We start from the raw sequence: 22,453 nt of genomic DNA, 5'->3' as shown, positions 1-22,453 counted from the left end.
GAATCTTGCTTCAAATTTTTAATTCTTTACAAGTTAGATAACTTTATGTATGTATACTTTTTGCTTGTAGCTGTATTGACTACCATTATTGTTAATAATAATACTAATTTGGATTATAGCCATAGTTTGGCCACTTATTGTCATCGTCTTCACTGTAGTTCGAATTATAGTTGTTGTGACCATATTGATTCATGATTCAAATCTTGTACTAGAAGTCCAACTAGGCGTGCCAAAAAATGCTTGCCCCAAAATCGCCCCAACCCTTGAAATAGGCAAGAGATTATATTGTGCGAGTGTGCCACCATTAGTATTATAAATAGCCTAAAAGAAAGATGAATAATCGATAACATGCGCCTTGAATAACCTGACTATAAATAGCCAAATGGAAAGATGAATAATCAATTGCAACAATCATGTTATAAAATGGAAAAAAAAAATATAAAGGAAATTAAATTTAAGGAAATCAATAAAACTGAATTCGAGCAGAAAAGATTCTTGATTCAGAATTATTGTAGCATCAAGCAATAATCACTTGGAAGTTACGTCAGTTGGAAATCATTCCAACATTGTTGGTCCGTCACAAATCTCGCGGCCTGGTGCTCCGGGCCGAGGGGATGTGCATCAACACGTGACGTCCTCCTTTGGATGCGGCGGTTGTGCGCGGGCGTGCAAAGACGGTCTACCGTCGTCGAGATGGTGATGGGATTTGGGTAGAAGATGTTCAAATGATGCGCTGTTTCGGTTTGCCTTCTAATCAAACAGTGGCCGAGAAAGGAATTGGTCTCGGCCGTCAGGTTCACGGCCTGAGCTACAAGGCCGTTTAGTGGTGGTGTTGGTGGTGGGTTTTAGGCGGTGCTCCGGCGCGTTGCTCTGAGAGCGACGGTCGTATGTTATATGGGGTGAATGAGGCGATAACAGGGATGGTGCTCCGGCGCCTTGAAAATCAAGGGTCGTATGATATATTGATGAATGGATTTTCCTTATAATCTACCACTACTCCTAGGACAACATGTAAAGGTATTGAAAGTGCATTATAGGAAAAATAAGTTGCTCCGTGGGAGGCTTTTGTTTGGTGCTGGACCTCTTGAATGTGGTCTTGAACTTAGTATTTATAGGAGGAGTCCTGGAGGGCCAATCGAGGCTGAAAAAAGATCTGTCTGATGGCTTGAAAATATCTGCATGGTGGAGTCTGATCGGGGCAAGTGGGTAGTCAAATCGGCATTTGGGATCGTGAAGCATGGTGGTGTGAAAATCTCGGCCACCGCCCTGATCGTGGGCTCTGCACTCTTGATCGGGGAACGCATTTAATGTTCTGTCCAGGTGGTTGGTGATCTGACCTCAAGCTGTGAGAATTCATTGTGAGAATGTTTGCGCCTATCCACTCTGATTCCTGTTACCAAATCCCGACTTCAATCATTTCCCTTCTGCCCTCGTGCATTAAATGCTTCTTGCACCCAGTGGTTTTGTTGTGGCGGTCAGAGACACTACTTCATTAAATGGGACGTGGGACCCTGAGGCTACATGGTGATTTGACCATAGTGTCTTTGGCCGTGTCTCTCATGGACCTTGGCCTCGGCCCATAATGCCGTGGTTGTGAGGTCGAGAAGATCCTGCCTTCGTATTTTTCTTCTGTTTTCGAAAAGGCTAAATGTTCGTGAAACGTGGCCGTTTCAGATACATGAACAGGTGCCACGGTCGAGAAGAGGTCCCTTCTGACGACCGTGATTTATATAGGCACAAACAAACATATGGTAGAGCAATAAAAATTAAAATTAGGGGTAACGACATTTCACACCCTAGAAGTTTGGGCCACCACAGGTTGGAATTTCATCAATTTTACACACTAACATATTAAAAGTGACCAATTTACACCCTCCATTAAGTTGACTGTCTCGTCAGACGTTAATTAATGACATGATACTATGGGACCCCAACCTCATAAATTGACTCACTAGTCTCCTTTAAAAAAAAAATCTTAAAATCAATTATATGAAATAAAAAAATATTTTTATTTTTATTTTTATTTTAAAAAAATCTACACTGACCCTAACCCCCTCTCTCTCTCTCTCTCTCTCTCTCTCTCTCTCTCCCTTTACTTGAAACACAACCCAGATCTGGGTTTGACATCGTTGTTTGTGTCAGAGCTTTCAACTTAAAGGATGATGGTTTCTCCCTTCACTTGAAACACAACCTAGATCTGGGTTTGACATCGTTGATTGTGTCAGAGCTTTCAACCTAAAGGATGATGGTTTTGCCAGTAAGAGAGAGAGAGAGAGAGAGAGAGAGATCAGGTATGGTTGGTGCAGTTGGGTTCCGTAAGTCAGAGCCTCGTGAGTTGAGTGGCACATGGCATGTGTCGCGGTGGTCAACATGGGGGAGATAACATTGGTCACTCCATTCAAGATGGCTTTTCTCTTGCTTTTGTAGGTGGTTGTGTTGTTGTGAGATTAGACTGATGAATGATGGTGTTGCAGTCGGTTTTACCGAGAAAGAATTAGTTTTTTAGAGGCTATGGGTGGCTTGATCATATTTCAAAGAGGGAAAGAGAGATTGGGTGGCTTGATGTTGGGGGTTATGGTTGGTTGTTTTGGTTGTTCCTATTTTCCTTTCTTCTCTATTTGGATGATGAATTGGATGGATAGATGGATTGTTTTTTGAAGGTGAGATGGTTTGGCAATACCACTGAATTGTGAGAGATGGGGTTGATAGAGAGCATAGATACAATAAGAGAGGAAGTGGGGAATGTCGGGGTGGGGCTGTGTCTTGGGAATGGGACAGGGGCTGGGATGGTGAGATTGGGTATGAATTTTTTTTTTTTTCCAAATATTTTTTAACAAGTTGTTTAATTTTTATCATTTAATATAATGGATTTTAAGATTTTTTTGAAAGGAGGTATACTTAGTGTAAGTGGTCAATCAATTTACGAGGTGGGTCCTACAGTATTCATGTCATCAGTTAATGTCTGACCATACGGTCAACTTAACGAAGGGTTGAAATTGTTCGCTTTTAATGATGTGGTGGTGTAAATTGATGAAATTGAAACTCTATGACCCATATTGAAAATCACCCTAAACTTTTAGGGTATGAAAATTATGTGGAAAGTTTCTCATGAGTTGTCAATTGGAGATCTTTGAAATCTATAGGGATCTTTGAACATATATGTTTGACATATGTGTAAGTGTTTAGATGTGTTGAGAGAGAGAGTGAGCCTTTCTTCTTCTCTTGATCTTCTTTATAAACTAGCATGTTGACCAAACTTTAATAGCAAGAATACTTGGCGCCCAAGAATTCGTATTGCAGAATTGCTCCTATTTTAGCTCCATATAGATCCTTGAAAAATCTTTTCAAATCGTTGTCTTTGGTGTAAAGAAAGTTACCACCTAATATTTATTTCCTTCCAAATAAAATAAATATTAGCCATATTTTGGTCATTTAAATATTGCATGAATCTAGAAATTATTATTTATCTTGTATTCCAAGCAAATCAAAGATAATTTCTAAAAATTATTCCATAAAATTATGAAAATATCTTTAAAAATTTCCTAGATTTTCCTCCATTTGACATGCACGACAAATAATTTCCTTAAAATTCTCCAGATCATGTATTTTGGCCATAATTGGACAGAAGTACAAATTTTGGTGCAAACACTAATAAATTATAGTCCCACAATTATGTTGCTCAATTCTTCTAAAAATATAGAAGAAGTCAAATGTGTAATTAATTTTACAATTAATAGCTTGATAACCATTTTATTTTTAGTTTTCAATTTTCATTTTAACTTTTTTTGAAAACTGAAAACATGTTTGATAACAGATTTCATTTTCAGTTTTCAAAAAAGTGAAATCTAGTTTTCAAAATCACCCTCATTTTTTAAAATAACTTGAAAGTGTTTTCAGTTTTTAGTTTTAGTTTTCTTTTTTTTTCCCTCTCATTTTTTATTCACTATTTTTACATCACCATACATGAAATTCACAATTTGACCCCAAAAAAATTCATTTTCAAGTTCCACATAAAACTGAAATCTAAAAATAGTTACCAAACAAGTTTTTAATTTTTAATTTTAAAAAGATGAAAGTTGAAAACTAGAAATTGAAAAATAAAAACTGAAAACTGAAATGGTTATGAAAGAGACCTTTAGCTTTTATGTAGCTTTGTACTATAATTACGATTGCTTTTTCTAAAAAAAATCGAGATTTTTAGTTGTGGACTAATTCAATTCATGGTTGCGGTCTTGTCAAGCCGTCAATTGTGAAAGTAGAAAATAATACCGAAATTCAACTATTCAAGTCACTTGCGCGTCGCAATAAAGAAAACAAAAGTCGAATTGAAGCATAAAAAAATAAAATAACAAAATAAAGAAAAAAGAAAAAGGCAAAAAAAAAAAAAAAGGGTAAAACGCAGGGGAAATGCAACAAAAACGGTTTAATTTGTGTGTTAAATGGCGACGGAGGAGCTCCTCCTCAACGCTCTCTCTCTTCCAAAGATCTCATGCTATTCTTCGTAGCCTCTCTTCCTCAGGTAAAGCTCCTCTCTCTCTCTCTCTCTCTCTCTCTCTCTCTCTCTGTGTCTTGATATATACAAACACAGTCACACACAAACATTTGTATCAATGATCTGATCACCGTTTGATCACTAATCAATTCCTGGATCCGATTGCACATTTCAATTTTCATTTCCACAAATTTCTCCATTTTCGTTGATTCATTTGCACCATAAATTTTTAATTTTCTTGCTTGTTGAATTTTCCTTTGCAGTTATTTGGATATCTGGATTTGGGTATTTGAGTTTTTTCCTTTTTTCCCACTGTGTAATGGTAGTTGTGGAGGTTGAGGTGAAGGAGAAGAAGAAGGAGAAGGAGAAGGAGAAGAGGAGAGGTAGTGGTATTGGTATTGGTGGGTTTTGGTTTTGGTGGACTGTGACATTGGTATGCCTTGTGGAGGTGGAGAGGATAAGCAATGGGGTTGTGGGAAATGTGGTGCCGCTGTTAATTTGCAAAGAGTTGGTTCAATTGTCCGTGACATTGGCGACCCATGCCTCTCGCAGTCGCCTATAAAGGTGGTTATAGCTGTAAGACTCTCACATTAGTTATATTTGTCTTTGTGCATTTTATGTATTTATTTGGATTCGGATTCATTCTTTTCAATATCTGATGAAGTATGAGAACATTGAATTTCACACACACATATATATGTTGTAATGCTCCATTTTCAGATAGTTTGACATTCCATACTGTTAGACTATTGATTGGAACCATTGATCAGGTGGATTTTCTTATCTGAATGTGTGTTACAGATTTACAATCTTGCAAGAGAACATTTCCCTCTTTGGGAGGGAAAAATAAATCAGGCAGGGACTCTAGGAGTTTCCTGCAAAAGTTGTTTATTACACCATTGTGATGCCATGCCCTTTTTCAGGTCAAATCAAGCTCATATAACATATTAGGATTTGGCTTGCGGCTGATGTGAGATTTTACATTCCATCATGTTTTATTTGACCATATCATGCACCATAGTGAGGAAGCACTTGTGCCTTGTTGGTCGGTTAATGCTCCAATTGTCACAAACTACATCTTGATCTTCCAAATAGTTTGCGCCTCTGGGACAAGGATGAGGCATTAAAAGTAATATTACACTGCGTCTTAATCTTTCTAATAGTGTGGTCCTCTTAGACACGGATGAGGGTGCTACATATGAATGTGGGGTCATGACTAGGCTGGAACAATTTGTGAGGAGTGGATCATTAATCGGCCACCATAATCTGGGTGGTATTTTTATTTTTTATAGATGGTTGTAATTCTTCTTGACTTCTAATAAAGAATGCACTAAGGAAACTCAATGGACTCTGACGATATTAATAACTCTTATAAGACTTAAATAGTTACTAATAAATAAACTACTTCTGGACATATGAACTCGAGCTCTAAGCATGTTTGATTTCCATCTTTACCACTGCTGAGAAAATTTGGCTCCATTGAGTGAAAAGCTTTGCATTTCTCAAAGAGTTAGACCCTTATTGCACTGGACAATATGTTCAAACAATTCTTTGATCTTGATTTTCCGGGGGCTTTTTGGTGGCTGCATCAAATTCTGACTTTTCGTCTGGAAACACTTTTTCTATACTTTTGTTGTTGTTAAAGCATTTCATTTTTTCAAAATTGATAGTACAACCACCTTGTATTTACCTTTATAATATCTAGGATATCACTGTTATTCAAATATATGGACCAAAGCGAGGTAACATATCTTAGAACCCTTCTTAAGTGACAATCTATCTCTATATAGACATTCTACTAAAGCCATTTACCCCATTTCAAAGCATCCAAATGTCCTGGTGTAACAACAGATAGCATGCTTACTCAAACTTTTGGGCCTTCGTTCTAGTGGAATCTCCTCCCCTTTTAAGAATAAGCGTCAAGTGTGAGCTTCGTGGTTCAATCCTCAGGTGGCCTGCTGCTTCCTGTTTTGTTAAGAAAAAAAGATGAAAAAAAAACTTCTGAGACTTTCTTATGTATTTTATTTTAAACATCTACAAATCTTTTTGGACAGAAGGAATGAGTTGGGGGAAAATGTTATAAGCCTTGTTTCTAGTTTTGCTGGAGCATATAGGGCCAAGCGGTGTTTACGTTGGTATTTATTCTAGAAACTGAGAGACCAGTTCTTGAAATATGTGTTAGCTCCTAGTACTTCATCACCATCACAATTTGCGACTTTCTGTAAACTTCTAGTCTTTCTAATTTTTTGGTGTGAAATAGAAGCTCTTCATTACAATTAAAAACTGAGGGAGCATGATACATTTCTGAATTTGTTCAGTAGAAAGTGTTTAATTTTTGTTCTCATGTGTTCTCCTTTGTGTGTAATTAAATTACCACCTACATTTTATTCTCATTTCTGATTGTATATAAATGGTAATGAGTAGTAGATCTCCATTACAATTTAAAGACTGAGGGAGCATGATGCTTGTCTGATTTGGTTGAGAAAGGTGTTTTAACTTTTTTCATGCATGCTATTCTTTCCATGTAATTAAATTATCACATAAGTTTTCTTCTTATTCGTGATTGTATTCATTTATAGAGTGTTGTCGTTTTATTTTCGAATGATTCAGGTGAACAAAATGCTTAAACCGGAGAAGTGGCAGGCAACATTTGATAGCGATGGGAAGAATTTTTGTTTTCAGAAGGCACTCAAATTAATAGTATTGGGGGTATGTTGGTTTACAGTTGAATATAATTTGGGCCTAATTTGTAGGGAGTTCTTTTTTATTTTGTTTCAGTTGATTTTTTCATATTTTATAATTAACTGTCTACTTATGTTATATTTTTTGATAAATTTGTTGTACACATAGTGAGATCGTGATTTGTGGTGGCATCAGTATTAGAGTTACAGATGACCTCTATCTGTGACAGCTATTCAATTAATTACATCTAAGTCTTCAGATATGTGGTCAAAGCTTTTGAAGAGAAGTTGCACATATTTGTTTATTTTCTACCACTTGTACTACCAACTGTGGCTAGGCATGGCATTTTTGGTGTATATTCTCTCATTTCACTCTAGCGTAAACATTTAAGTGTTCAGGTGGTATTTTATTGGCATATATGGTAATCATAGTCTGGTTGACTGCTTTTGTTTTGTTTATGAAATAGAGCTTTGTTTTAGACATGTCATTTTAAACATGTTGAAATTGATAATTTGTGATTTGAAGTGTTAAAATCTCTATCTTGAAGATGGTGTAATCAAAGACTTTCTAACTTATAATTGTAATGGAACTTTTTGCTGCATCATAGGGCGTTGATCAATCTATAAGGCCAGAAGTGTGGGAATTTTTACTTGGTTGTTATGCTCTGGGTAGTACTGCGGAGTCTCGAAGGCAGTTGCGGACAGCCCGGAGGTCCTTTTCTTCTTAATATTTTTAATAACTTTTATGATAGATTTCTCTTTAAAACTCTTATTCTATTGGTGATTAAACACGTCGATATAGATACTTTTGGGGCATGTAACAGGTGTTTTATATGGAGACCCCAAAGTTTCACTTGTCCATGGATTATGTGCCAGGCAATTGATAACTTACTCCAGGCCCTCATCTGCTTTCAGTGTCCTTGATGTGGTCAATGACGGGCCAATTTGGAAAGAAATGGTGCCAAGTGGATATGGGGTCACATGCAGCGCATATAGCACCTTTCCTTTCACACATAAGGAAAATGAGAAATTTTTCTTATGTTTTTAGTCTAAAGGAAAATGCAAAACTTCTCCAGAATCATTTTACTCCATTCTGTGACTGTTTATGTGGCTTGTCATGCATATCACTCAAAACTCAATATGGGTCTATCTGAAAACAAAGATGATGCCAAGTGGATATGAGGTCACATGCAGGGCATATAGCACCTTTCCATTCACTATTAGGAAAATGCAAAATATATATATATTTTTTTTTTTCCGCAATAAAACTTTTCCAGAATCATTTTACTCCATGACGTGACTGATTATGTGGCTTGTCATGCATGCCACTCAAACTAAACCTGTATAACATGAAACTACGTGGCAAGCCAGGTGTCATCTGGTCATGGTTTAAGTTTATTCCGCAATAAAACTTCTGCAGGAGTAGCATTATTCTTAGTATAGAAAAGAGACTAAATAAAAACATTTAACAAAGTAAGAAGGGCAATAGTTGTAATTCAGGTTATATATATATATATATATATATATATATATATTATTACATGTGTTCAAATGCACCATGAAATTTTCTTTTCAGAATTCTTTTGAATTAGTAAGTGCAGTTGAAATACTGTCTTTTGGATTTGTTTGGATTTACCGTCTTCATAATTTTTTGTATGCAGGGAACGTTACAGGGACCTGATTAAGCAGTGCCAAATGATGCATTCAAGCATTGGAACTGGTTCACTTGCTTATGTTGTTGGGTCCAAGGTTATGGATGTTAGGGCACCGTCTAAAGATGACGAAGGGGGGCAAGCTAAAGTTGAACATAGACAAACTTCTTTTGATAATACTAACAAAGTAGAGAACTATTGTGATAGGAATAATAATTGTACAGATACATCATATGCATGCCAACAAGAGAGTTCTAGTGAGTCGGCCGACCTTGTCAGTGTGAGGGAAAGCACAGATAGTGCAGCATATGATTCTTCTTGTTTCATACATACTTCTAGTCCACATGACTGCAGCTCCCCAAAGCTAGGGAGAGAAGCAGATGGAACAAAATATGTACCAAAAAGTTATTTTGAATATCCTACTTTACCGGTCGCTGATTTGTTTGAAAAGTGTGAAGAAGATGATGAAGGTCACGTGTCTGATGATAAACTTTCTGCGCCATGTAAGTCAAGGTTGAAAAAGGACAGCATGCACAGTTTTCAAGTCAATAACAATGTAGATTTAGTTATTGAATCAAATTGCTCACCATCCAAGAATGTTTCACGTACCATTAACTCTGAAATTGAAATGGTTCGTACTGATGCCCATCATTCAGTATTGCAGTCCAATAATATGGGTAATAAGAAAGAAATAGTAAACAGGATGAGAATATCAGATGTACCAGATACAGAATTTAGAAATACAACAATGTCTCAAGGAGGGACTGTGAGTGAAGACAGAGTATCTGAATGGCTTTGGACTCTCCACCGAATAGGTAAGTCTACCTTTCTTTCTTAGTCTCACTTATAATTCATATTGTTGTTGCTCTCATTGATTGATCCTCTTAAAGCCTTGTTTTCAGTTGAGAAAATTTGTCATTTTTTTTTTCTTTCTTTCAGTTGTTGATGTGGTAAGAACAGACAGTCATCTTGAATTCTATGAGGATGCAAAAAATTTAGCTAGGATGTCAGATATTCTTGCTGTTTATGCGTGGGTTGATCCAGCAACCGGATATTGTCAAGGTTGTGTTTTTGTTATTAGTTTTCTTTTTCTAATGCTCTTTCTGTCCTCGCTTGATTTTCTCTTAAATTAAGATTCAAAATTATCACTCTATCTCAAAAGCTGCAGAATTAAGTTTTAGTTTAACTGATTATTGTTTTTTAGGTATGAGTGACTTGCTGTCTCCATTTGTCGTCCTGTTTGAGGATAATGCTGATGCGTTTTGGTGCTTTGAGATGCTTCTAAGGAGAATGGTATTCTAAACTTGACAAATATAATTTTGAGCTAGATATTTCTATGCTCCATCACTGACATTTTCTTTTCAAACTCTTCATTCAGCGGGAAAATTTTCAGATGGAGGGACCAACTGGGGTAATGAAGCAGTTGCAAGCATTGTGGAATATCTTGGAACTCACAGACAGGGAAATGTTTGCACACCTGTCACACATAGGTGCTGAAAGCCTTCATTTTGCATTTCGGATGCTGCTGGTACTCTTCCGTCGGGAGTTATCGTTTGATGATGCTCTTTGTATGTGGGAGGTTTGTGCTCTTTAGTTACTCTGTCATGCTTGATATGGTAGATCACCCAATGAATTTATGAACTTTTAATATGGACCTCAAAACCTGCAATTATAATATATGCTTTACAAAATGGATGAACTATGGCACATATTTGATGCAAATTATTTACATGTGTATTAAATACAAATTGGGCGCAGTTTCCATAGTCCATAGGATAAATGATTGCTTTGCTCTGTCTTTTCATTAAGTTTAACTTATCACATAAGGTTTATGGGCATATTTCCTAATATTGTAGTTCTTATGATGAGCTCAGAATCAGAAAAGAGCAAGAAAAATAAATAAATTGGTCTTTGGAGTGTGTAACTGCCAGAAAAATATTTAACTAAAGTATTTCTATAATTTATATAAAAGAGAAATTTCTATGATAAGTTAGAACGAGAAATTTTCCACTACATGTTTACCTCATAAACTGCAGCATGTATATTTGTATATATTCAAATTGTCAGTTATGTCAAATGCAGATGATGTGGGCTGCTGATTTTCAAGAATCCTTGGCTTACAATTTAGAGGACAGCTGTCTAGAAGCCTTGGTGGTACAGCTTCCTAGGGATTTGGAAGCAGAAATGAAGGGTGAAAGTGTGGAGGGTGGTGGTGATATGAAGGGCGGCTCACATTCAAATCATGGAAATCCAGAACACTCCATGTCTGACACTGGAATGAAATCAGCATCAACATATCATTTTTGTGGGTTGACAAGGAATTTTTGGTCAAAGAATGATCGCATGCACATCTGCACTGCAGTCTCATCAACTAGGAATGGGGATGATGAGTTACCGGTCTTCTGCGTTGCCGCAATCCTCATCATGAACCGCCAGAAAATCATTCGTCAGACACGCTCAATTGATGATATGATAAAGGTAGGTGCATTATATTGAGTTTTCTGTTTTATATTGTACTTTGCATTAGTTAATTTATTTCTCCGTTTGTTTTCTTCGGTTACTTTTACAGTTACCTGGTCTATAATTTTGATCGGTCAGTTCTGCACTGACTTTTATCTTTTTGGGATAAGAAACACGAACTTTGTTATTAAAATTGGAGACAAAGTATAAGTAGAACGTGTGAGAAGCACATAGAATCTAGGATAGAATGCACCTTCAAACTCAATAGAAATCCTACTAAAAGGCGTATCTTTAAAATTTCTCAAAAAAAAAGTCTGAAGAGAATCCACTCCCTCATGCCATTTTTTTGTTCAAATGTTGTCATCCGTGAGATTTCATCTCAGGACTCAGGAGCTCCTCCAACATAGTGGAGACTAGATGCCACTAGTCTTGCAGAATCCATATAGTATGATTGGAGGCTATTTTACAAATGGGAATGTAGGTTGGTCGTAAGCATATTGGTTACAGGATATGGATAAACAGTATAAGAAGTAAAAATTTCCAAGGACCACTCATCTCCTTTGTTGCATGGATATCCATATCCACATACATATGGATAAAGAGTAAAAAAAGTTTTGAGGATCACTCATTCTCTCTGTTGCCGTCAATGGATAGGGGATACAGGATTCGATGCTAGATGATACTATACATTTTAAAAAAACAAGAATACGGGTATACCAATAGAATAATATGTATTATGTTACATATGTACATATATATATAGTCCCCTTCTATTGAAGGATCCCTCAAATAATTTTATTTGAGGGACACCCTTTAGGGTACCCTACAAAAAAAATTCCAACGATCCAAACCGTTTGTTTTTCAAATCTTCATTCATAGATCATCCTTGCAAATTGAAAACCATTAACACAGTGCTTGAAGAAAATACTATAATAACAACAATCTAATTAGTGGTCAAATGGTTTCGGATTCAAGTGATATTTTGCAGAGATGATCTTTGAGGGAATATCTAAAAACTAGACAGTTCGGATCGTTGAAATACAATGCATGGTGGGCTCTACAAGGGTGTCCCTCAACTGAAGCTTATGTATATATATAAAGAATTTAATAATCTGCCTCTTTTGGCCCTTGGTTGTTGTGTTGGACGATACGAAAGTAGAGCTTCTCTTTTCTTCTGTGTGTGTGTATTCATATCTATAGTTTTTAAAAATTAAGAACAGACATTAGTTTTTTAAATAATGTTGAAAATAACTATTTTTTGACTTTAACGAGTGCCGGTTGTCTGGATAGGTGAAATTGTCAAAATATCAATTGATACGGATTTTAAATATTAGATTTGTATCGGGGGAGTGTCGTAATGATATGGGGATCTTTGTGATGCCCTTGTGGTGTTAAGAGGTTTTTCTGATCCAATTTATTTGAGTTGGATTTGTAACTCTTCATGATTTTTGGATTGTTTTTCTACTTTTCCTAAATAATTTCCTTGGAACTTATTTTAATGTTCTGCAGATTTTCAATGATAATTTGCTGAAAATCAGTGTCAAAAGATGCATCCGCACAGCGGTCAAGCTTCGGAAGAAATATTTCTACAAGGTTAGATTCTCTTTGATTTATTATTTCCCTCTAACTATTAGTGAGAGAGCTCGTTATGGTGGTTTTTTGTAGATTTTGAAGAGAATTCTCTCACCATCGATGGTGTTGCACATCATCCTCTTAAGTTAAGAAATAAAGCATGGGATGGCACCACATATTAGTAGAGCTTTGTATGTCACTTGCATGTACCCTTTTTAGACACAGAGACTATTCGTGAAGTTTCTCTTTTTCAATCTAAAACCAAATGTGTGTGGCTGTATATATAGGGAAAACTTATACATAGGGATCCCTTTTGATAAGAAGCAAAGGGAATCGCTTGTGGGACCAACCCTCAATGTGATTCAGTAATCTAAGCCGTCCATTTGTTAAATCCCTATTCAGTTTACAAAATAATAACTGAATGAAAAATCATGTATTTATTTTAATGGTCTGGTTTACTTGATTATTTTTGCAGAGATGATTTTTAAATCTGAACCTAAAACTTAGACAGTTCGGATCACTGGACCACATTGCTTGGCGACCCTAACAATGCAATCCCTTTGGCATCCTAGAGAAAGGGATTCTTCTTTTGTAAATATAGTGACTGGAACTTTGACATGATGCTTTTTACTGAGCTTTTTAATTATGTCAAAATGTGATAAAACAGTTGGGTTACTGCCCTATATTGTCAAATTATTCATTGATGGCCACGGCCGAGCCTTCTAATTCAAGGCCCACTTCCCTGCCTGCAGGCCTTTGGGTGACCTTAGAACCATCTAATTCTTGTTCGATTTTGCTTTAATTATAGTTATTCTACAATAAATGAACACAAAGTATTTTAAAACAGTTTACTTTAGAGTATACTGAATATTATTGACTGAAAGAAAATAGCAGATGATTCTTTTAGAAACTTAAAAAAAAAAATATTAAACTAAAAAGATTTATAAAAGCTGGGCGGATGGGCAGGTGGACAGGTTGGCTTATTGGTCCTCCCAGTTATGCTCATTGGGTGCTTGGCGGGCAAAAAAAGGCCCATGACTCAGGCCAAAGCCTGGTTGGGTCATCTGATGGAACTGAAACACAGGCGGCCACTAACAGAAATGGACAGAAACGACCATTTTGTTGCATGAAACCGTGCATATTGCTTTGTGGATGCTCTTTTTGAAACTTAACTTCTGCTTGAACCAGCTTATCAAGAAAAACAGCCCTTCAGCCCGGAATGGTGACTAGGATCTTTTCATTCCCAGATAGCAAGGTGATGACACTCTGATCTGATTACACTCACAAGTTCAAGCTGAAGCGCCATTGCTGTTTGTAGATTGGTCCAGTTATTTGCACTTATGTTGTCTCCTTCAAATTTTTTGCAAGGTAAACACCATGTGATTTTCTTTTCTTTCATTTGTATGGAACTCCACATGAGTTTCAGTCTGAGCTGACTTGGAAATGTTTCTAGATTAGGGCTTTCTCTTTTTTGTTTCTAGTTTTGGTACATTTTTGCATTCAATCAAATGATAAATCATGGTTTGGTTTGAATATGAATGGAACAAATATCAGCTCTTAAGGAGTGGTATGTGAAAAAGTGATCGTGTTATTTATATTATTTGGTTGATGGGAAATCATGCAAAGTGAATCTGTATCAACATAATTAGGAAGGGTGAAATCTTGATATACGTTATTTAGATTTATAATAGTAATTATTAGCTTATGTAGCTATAGGAATTTTATATTGAACTGCCTCTGTATCGTCATTGGATTTTCGTTTTGGGCACATTGATTGAGATTCCAGACGTAAAGTTTACGAAGCTTGCCTTCCACCGATAACTTCTCTCTCTCTCTCTCTCTCTCTCTCTCTCTCTCTCAATTTCTTTTAGTTTGTTTACATCATTAGTTTCAACATTATTGTTGTCTGAATTAGGATTTGAACTCTTGGCTGGTGGTCACTTGCAGATAGCTATAAGTATCTGATCTTTCGCTCTTTCTTCTTTGATGCTGCACCTTTGACTGTTTGTGGACAGTTTTCTTGTCATATCAGGATTTAAGTTCAACTCAAAGATGTGTAGTAGCGAACTTAATATTAAGATCAGTTAATACTCTCAAAATACGGGTTAAGATTTAATTAGGATAAAATAGCCACACTGACAAAAATAAAGGGACATGTTTAGCAAATTTTTAATTTATTTGTGATGTGTATGTGGCATGTTTGGTTCAGAAATGAAGAACAAGTTTAGTTTAGAAATGAAGGAAACTTAAGGCCCATTTGATAACCTTTTTGTTTTTGGTTTTTGGTTAGAAATAGAGATGAAATAGAGGAAGGAAAAGAGGGATGAAGAAGAGTTGAGGGAAGGGTGAGGAATAAATGAAGGAATGAAACATAGACTTGAAAATGAATATTTGTTTTAGTTTTCATTTTATGCAGCAATGCACATTTTTCCCCCTCCCTCTCACCATCCTTCCTCCAGCCCTTCCTTTTTACCATATATCTCCTTTCTATCTCTAATTGAAAAAAAAAAATCAAAAAACAAAAAAAACTTAAACAAAAAATGAAGAGTTGCCAAATGGGCCCTTCGTTTTAAGTTTATTTATTTATTAATCACAATATACATGGGGCAACCCGAACACAGCTTGATTGTAACCCTAGTGTTGAGTCATTTTGCACGATTAATTACATGGATCAGGTTAGGGTTTAACTATTTTTTGACTCGAACCACTGATGACACGATCCACTAACACAAATTGCTACCCTTAATTTGTACCAATATGAAGTACCTGCTGCCACCAATGAAGGCCTGAATTTATCTGGTGATGTTGAGATGAACTTCAAGCCACTTCATTTGACGCTGACTACATTGATCTGAATAATGGCCTCTTTTTGTCTTGTTTGTTATCTTGTTTTCTCGGGGAAATCATTTTTACAAAGGGAGACTTTTGTACTTGGTGGTTCAGAAGAATTTGAGTATTTTCTTTAGCCTCTCTCTCTCTCGGTTAGAATTCTACCTTGTTAGACTATGATGGTGTAGAATAGCATCTGGGTTTCCTTCGGTTTTCAAATATCGTGTGGATTGTTGAAGCTATTATAGATCTTGTTACCCAGCAGTAGGTGTGACTTGGCATCTCCATCAGATTCTCAATAACCTTTTTTTTAAAGCCTTTACTTTGTGTTTATTTCTTAATTAAGTATGTGAAGGAAAATATGAGAACATTTTTCTGGAAGGCTGTGACGAAAAGAGAACCAGAGAGACAGGAAAATGAGGAAAAGTAATGTTGGACAGAGTAATAGTGTAGAATGTCATCTTTGTCAGAAAGAAAAACTGAGTAGTGAAAGTGTGGTAATGTATTAGATTTTAAGTTTCTAAAAATCGGTGTATTTAATGACTCAAAATTGTCAGTTGGGTGCTGAACATCAAATCTGCAGGTTTATTTTGTATGGTCCTTTTCCTGCATATTTCTGTGAGCAATTTCCCTATGATATAGGGGTGTGGAAAAACAGGAGGCTTTCAGAGACCTTTTTGGATTGATATTTTGTAATTAAATAAAAATTTAACATGGAGGAAAAATAAGTTTGGAGAGGACATTAGGATTATCAAGTACTTCATTTATGACCTAGTGTCAAAATCTGAAAACTTTCTACTTGCTTCCCAATAGATTTTACTTCATGAATCTTCTGTATTATAATTACCTTTGCTCCTCAGGATTTTAGTTGGTGCTAACAATTTGAAGAGTATTTGAACTGGAAATACTAGCTTTAGAGCCCATACTTTTAGTTAATCTTATTTGCATATTATAGCGTGTATTCACCATATTTGTAATGGTAGATAGCATTTGGGATCAGACTTCTTTTTTTATTATTTAGGGATTCTGTGGAGTATCCATCAATTGGTACCATTTTGACAATATTTTCTAGCATTTCCAGGAACAAATTTGTTCTTGAAATTATGGGCTTGAGAACCATTAACTGTTTCCCTTACTCTCTTTTTTTTTTTTTTTATTCACAGTATTTTTTTTTTTTTTTATAACTTTAGAGCAAGCCAATTATTTCCAGTACCCAATTTTTCCCTAAAATGATTGTGAAAAAGAGCATATGCCTTTATTTCCTTTGTACACTTCCACTTAATCTTTGCCCGAGTCAAATTTTTTTTCCTGGCTGGTCTTTGTCAGAGCTTATATTGTTCTCTTCCTCATTTTGAAGCCAGCAGAGAGATTCTAAAGAGGGAAGAAGTTTCTCTGTTTTCGTGCATGGAGGTCTGACTGCTTGGCTTTGGCGGATACCTGTTACAGGTTTGACGAACATGACTATTTCTCAATCTTGTAATCTTCATTAACATCATATTTTGAAGAGCAAACTTGGTGCTGAGAGTTCTGATATCTTGTGGACTTGAGAATGTGATTACTTTGAGGGAGAGATTTATTGACAGTTATACAAAAATATCATATGCTGAGAGTCAACCTAAGAAACTTTGTTTGATAATTTTATTTGTGAATCAGAAATGTACTTTTCGTTAGGTCATTATTAATTATTCCTCCTTAACCATCACAAAACAATGCCACCCTGATGACCATTTTGGCCCTTTCGTAATAGCTAAATGATCACGCATTACTTGCCATCTACTTCTTATTTGGAATTCGGCAATTTTTTCGTATCTCTCCCTGGTTTCCTGTCAAAACCTGGTAAGCTCCCATCCGGTTTATTGATAGAGCAAATGACTTCCGAAAGTCCTCAAAACCGGCAGCAAACTCTTTGGTAATTTCCTTAGTGTCATCACCATACAGTAGCTGTTGATCAATTCCAAGTACAGCTTTGTGAGATAGGACTCTAGAGTAGTAGGATTCTGTGAATGTGTGGTTGGCACCGAATCCCGGGTTTAGATACACCAGCGGGTCACTCTGCCCCTTCTTTGTTCTCGGCGGGCAAAGCTTTCGCATGTCGGATATGAATGAACGTTCCATGCTTGGGTCTGGCTTTCCCGTGTTATTGAAATTGTACAGCCGATCTACAATGTAACGACAATGTGTTTTGCCCATCGAATGTGCGCCTGACAGAGAAACTATCAGAAATGCATTTTAAAGGTAGAAACCCAGAAAAACCAGGCTTTTGCATCTTCAAAATCAATTGCTTTCGGACCTTCAATTTTCAAGTCCATATATCATTCACTATAAGTTTTTAAGCAACCGTTAACCAAACTGCCCTAAACCCTAAATCCTAATTCCCATGCGGAGGGTTCAACCCTATTCGCGCTAAATCGAGAAAAAACTTAAGTTGGGACTTTCGTAACATAATGGAATGCCATGTGACATGATGAGTAGTAGACATTGCCGGTTAAAATACAACACACATTACAAGCCATTAAATCTTAGCAAGGGTTTCGCTTCAACAGTTGTTCGATCATGCCACCTTGTCTGTGTTCAAAGCAATTTTATGCAATAAATAAAGAATTTAAAATATAAAAAATCATCAACCAATTTGTCTAGCATAATGGAAAAATGCATTGACTGTTGACTAGTGATTTCAAGTTTCGAACCCCATGGTGCTGCAGTAGAGTGTGTGAGAAACCTCTATCTCTTTGTTGTTAAGACTAGTGCTTGCACTCAAAAAGTCAAAAACATAAAACAAAAAAGTGGGCCGGACTTGGATGTATAAAATGGACTGGTGACAATGTCATTTTCGTAATTTCCGTTTCTTACCGAGGAGAGTGGTCATATCCAATACATCCAAGCCCCTAGATTTGAAGTATGTGAGCGCAGCCTGCCATGAGATGGACGGTGAGGGAAGATCCACGGATGATTTGCTAGATGTCAGGCCGTCTCTTCTTCCCGTAAGAACAGGATAAGATGGTGCGCCTGCCTATTGAGATTAATAAATACAATAAAAAATTAGTTTTAATAAAATACAAGCAAGTCATTTTTAGTCTATGTGATTTGCCCGTGCTATGGCCCATGTAGTTTCCTTTCTATCAATTTTATTCCTGCAGTCTTAAATCATGAGCAATTTAAAGACACGTTAAAGACACGTTACAAATTCTGAAACATTTTCCAATTTTGTTACATTTTGATAATGAGATATGTCAAAATTTGTCACATAATTTATAACGCGTTCTCGAATCACTTGAATTTAAAACTTACAAGGATCAAAATGATAAAATCAACAAACTACAGGACCAAAAATGATAGGAGGTCAGAATGGTACCAAATGAACGGCATCTCTGGCGGCAAGGTTGAGAATATCAGCACAAGAGACCACACCAGGGCAACGTTGTTCAAGAACACTTTTGACCTTGTCGATGAAAACAAACCCTCCAAGCCCATAATTTTGTGGTGCAGTTTTTTCTGAGTTTGGACCATCAAGGAGCACGGATGCATCACAACCCTGCATTTTCAATGTATAAAATAAATCTATTAATTCGTACATACATTTAACTATTTTTAAAATTCAATAAATTTTATAAGCATTATCAGATTAATTAGTAAGGGAATGGTATTTTAATCTTCCTAAGAGGCTTCCATAATCCCAGAAAAAAAAAAAAGGATAGAGAAAATATAATATAGGAAAAACAAAGGTGGTTTACCACTACAATGAATTAAATATATTTGTGGAAAAATTGTGGTAATATATTATAGTAAGCAGGGAACCAGATATTAATGTACTGTTTGTCCTACTTCACTACAGCTAAGACGAAGCTAATTTCTGACCCCAAAAAAAGAATAACATATAGCCGGAGGGAATTTTTCACTTTGTTTTTTTTGTGTGAATTAATATCGTTTTAAATAGCTAATTAATTCATACATGAGCTGAAGGGAAAAGTTTTCATTGCTTCAATTTGGCCACAAAAACAAAGATACATGCACAAATTTAATTGATCTGAGAAACAATGAGGAGGAGCAAGCTGAGTAGAAATGATTAGAAGCACATACCGTGACGAAGCAATCGGAGTAGAGCAACCTGAGGAGCTTGGGGGTGATGGTTTTATCCTTGTTCCAAAGCAACTGCACTTGGTGCCTTACATAAATCTCTGCTTCATCACAAGTATTATGGATTTTGTAATAATGCCAAGTCAACTTGTTAGGTTGTGGCAACGAAGAAGCAGCACTCACAAACCCTAGACACAAGCTCAGAGCAACTAGACCCAAACATGGGAGAACAAGAAACACAAATGATATTTGGCTTCTCATCATCATTTTCCCTCTCCCAAAAAAAAAAACCCTAATTAGGCTTGAATGTGGTAAAGTTCAATGAAACCCTTGGGGGTTTATATACATGAAATATTTAGGGTTTGCACACATGGAGTGCCCGACAATGCCATGCTGGATAAATGTGTGTATAATATTTATTGTATTTGTCATTATTTAAAGTTCGATCAACACACATCAACGAAGTCTAACCAAATGAAAAAGAGACATAACTTGTCGACCAGTAGTCTTATGTTTGAACTCCTATAATACATTGGAACCTAATTCAACACTCAAAATGTGATAACGATTATGAAAAGTTTGGTGACTTAACGCTACTATTACGGCACCGTGTGACGGAAGTGTGGGGGAAATAAGCTGTTCACATGCACCAAGGGTTGTATCACCATCATCAATAACCTTCTTACGTTATCTTAACCCATACCATAACCATATATATATCGTAGTTAGCAAGGAACATGTACCAATGCATGTGAGCTCAGCCTTGGTTTTAGGGTTTGAAATTTAGTCTTACAATGACAAATTTTGGGATCCCGTAGTTTTTAGATATCCAAGGTTCATAGATATGGTGGGATTAGTGCCCGTAATCGATAAGTACGTATAAATTAACATTTAATGTATGTATGAATGGTTAATTTTGGTTTAATAAATAGAACTTAACAAATTTGTAGTTGAGAGTGATTGGTTTTTTAGTGAGTAGATAACCACCGGGCCGGATGTGCCTGTCTTACAGAATCAAACCAACTTGTGTGTGTACAGTACAACCGGAATTTCTGTTTTAGAAGCGTGTTTGTATAGGAAGCACTTTTACTCTCGGTCAATACGTAGCATTGTTCCCAAAAGCTTTGAAAAATGGTTTGGATGATGTAAAAGCGCTTTTAACATCACTTCTAAACAGTTAAATCATCTAGTTTGCCATATGATTATGATACTTGTAAAATCCACAAAATATAATAAGAGAAAAGTGATCGCATTTGAGTTTTGTTGTGTCATGTTTGGATCGTACTTAACATTTCATATTTGTGTCAAATACTAGTTAATCTTAACTCAATTATTTAATAATTAAGTCGATCGTATATCACATCGTAAAAGAGAAGAAATTAATTAATGCAGCATATAAATACGTATGAAGAGTCTCTGTTTTTGTTTTTGTCTCATAACCAAACAAATCTTAGGACCGACTATACTTAGTACTCTTTGAGCATGGTTGGAGTTGTGTTTCTTCAATTTTTTCTTAAATTTTGTCTAAATAGGTGGTTTAGGAAGCCCATTATAGATACTTTAGAGTTTAGGGTTTGCCTCAAATAGGTTGCTTTTTTCTTTTCATTTTCATGAGCTGGAAAAGTTAAGAACTTGAAGCCAGCCATTTCATCGGATGTCGAAAAGCTTTGTTAAGATTATATGAGTACAATATTGTGCATGCCTAAGATAGCTTAGCTATGTAGTTGTTGACTTAGCAAAAAGCCAAATCTCCGATAGCCGACTACTAGTAGTTTTCTCATTTTTGGCATATAAGTTTACAAATTAATAGGTTTTCTAATACGTTGGTCCACTGTTTGAATTCCTCGTGTTAGTAAGCTTGGCAACTTGAAGCTAATTTATCGGTCTCAAAAGCATGTTAAGACTTTTGGCCGTCCATTTACCAAACCATATGCAACACATGATTATGAGAAAGTTCTAATTTTATTGCTTATTTTCTCTCCTAGGGTATATGATGTCATGTTGCCCTTCAAGCCATTATGTTTTTTGGGTTTTTAACTGCAATAGTCCCTCATCTTCTGTCCAAGTTTTATTTTGGTCATCCAATTTATTTTTTAGTCTCTGCCGATCTCCAACTCTTGAATGCGTTCTAATTTTCCATCAATTTTTGATTCCATATAAAGCACTTGGAATTTAGAAATGGGTATGAGATTTTTCCTAGAGAGGTCAATTTTTAATTTTTTTTAATTTTCTCATTGTCAAGTTTTAGTTTTATAACAAATTATAATGACAACTACTGCACTGTTACATATTTGTTTCTTGATCAGTTCACATCATTATAAAACGCTAAATTGAAAATTTCTGAATTCCTAAATTTCTAAATATCTCATTCTAGAAAAGGATTACAACATTCATGGGCTAGTAAAAATGAACCATAGTAGTAAGTCGTGGCAGTTCCAGGACTCAAAAGCTGGTTGGGCAAAACTTACGTACTAAATTCGACGATATTAGTGAATTTAATTAATAAACGTAAAAAGATGCACCTAGTCAAGAGGGACATAATGAGCCTTACTCTCAAATGCATCTCTATTCATAAATAAAAGTTCACAAATACAAAAGCTAAAACTAAAACCAAAAGTAAATGCAATGCAATACAAAACACTATTCACCAGATATTTGCATATTAGATGATGCAATCCTGGATCACGCTCAAG

The 22,453-nt window shown here is 35.9% G+C and overlaps 2 protein-coding genes across 13 annotated transcripts; one reads left to right on the top strand and one right to left on the bottom strand.

The window, feature by feature from the left end:
• The first annotated feature begins 4,363 nt into the window (after positions 1 to 4,363).
• On the top strand, positions 4,364 to 17,361 carry LOC103322286 (uncharacterized). 12 transcript variants are annotated; one of them, XR_016124011.1, is made up of 12 exons: positions 4,364 to 4,519; positions 4,756 to 5,056; positions 7,103 to 7,201; positions 7,782 to 7,885; positions 8,835 to 9,640; positions 9,765 to 9,887; positions 10,030 to 10,118; positions 10,204 to 10,404; positions 10,908 to 11,303; positions 12,795 to 12,878; positions 14,046 to 14,225; positions 17,048 to 17,361. XR_016124011.1 is itself a non-coding variant. In XM_089045688.1 (11 exons), the coding sequence occupies exons 2-11, from the start codon at positions 4,928 to 4,930 to the stop codon at positions 14,085 to 14,087; spliced, it is 2,073 nt and encodes a 690-aa protein (XP_088901814.1). In that variant the 5' UTR covers positions 4,364 to 4,519; positions 4,756 to 4,927; the 3' UTR covers positions 14,088 to 14,390. The 12 variants fall into 12 exon arrangements, 4 of the variants coding, with proteins under 4 accessions (XP_088901814.1, XP_008222413.2, XP_008222412.2 ...); XR_016124010.1 differs by having other exon boundaries at positions 17,044 to 17,361; XR_513445.3 differs by having other exon boundaries at positions 13,824 to 14,225; positions 17,044 to 17,361.
• Positions 17,049 to 20,056, bottom strand: LOC103322288 (putative peroxidase 26). Its single transcript, XM_008224192.2, has 4 exons — positions 19,764 to 20,056; positions 19,039 to 19,218; positions 18,537 to 18,696; positions 17,049 to 17,887 (listed from the first exon to the last, which is right to left on the bottom strand). The coding sequence occupies exons 1-4, from the start codon at positions 20,025 to 20,027 to the stop codon at positions 17,460 to 17,462; spliced, it is 1,032 nt and encodes a 343-aa protein (XP_008222414.2). The 5' UTR covers positions 20,028 to 20,056; the 3' UTR covers positions 17,049 to 17,459.
• Positions 20,057 to 22,453: the final 2,397 nt, after the last annotated feature.

This window comes from Prunus mume, linkage group LG2 (genome assembly GCF_029339155.1).
Source record: "Prunus mume cultivar Tortuosa linkage group LG2, ASM2933915v1, whole genome shotgun sequence".
Classification (NCBI taxonomy): Eukaryota; Viridiplantae; Streptophyta; class Magnoliopsida; order Rosales; family Rosaceae; genus Prunus; species Prunus mume.
The sequence above is the reverse complement of the archived record's forward strand: the minus strand, read 5'-3'. Positions and strand labels throughout refer to the sequence as shown.

Bases quoted from the DNA above. Each gene is read 5' to 3' on its own strand.
- LOC103322286 (XM_008224190.3), top strand. From the start codon at position 4,928: ATGCCTTGTGGAGGTGGAGAGGATAAGCAATGGGGTTGTGGGAAATGT. The intron at 9,888-10,029 runs GTTGTGTTTTTG...ATTGTTTTTTAG, and splicing joins AGCAACCGGATATTGTCAAG to GTATGAGTGACTTGCTGTCT. The intron at 10,119-10,203 runs GTATTCTAAACT...CTCTTCATTCAG, and splicing joins AGATGCTTCTAAGGAGAATG to CGGGAAAATTTTCAGATGGA.
- LOC103322288 (XM_008224192.2), bottom strand. From the start codon at position 20,027: ATGATGATGAGAAGCCAAATATCATTTGTGTTTCTTGTTCTCCCATGT. The intron at 19,219-19,763 runs GTATGTGCTTCT...TTGAAAATGCAG, and splicing joins ACTCCGATTGCTTCGTCACG to GGTTGTGATGCATCCGTGCT. The intron at 18,697-19,038 runs GTACCATTCTGA...TAATCTCAATAG, and splicing joins CCAGAGATGCCGTTCATTTG to GCAGGCGCACCATCTTATCC.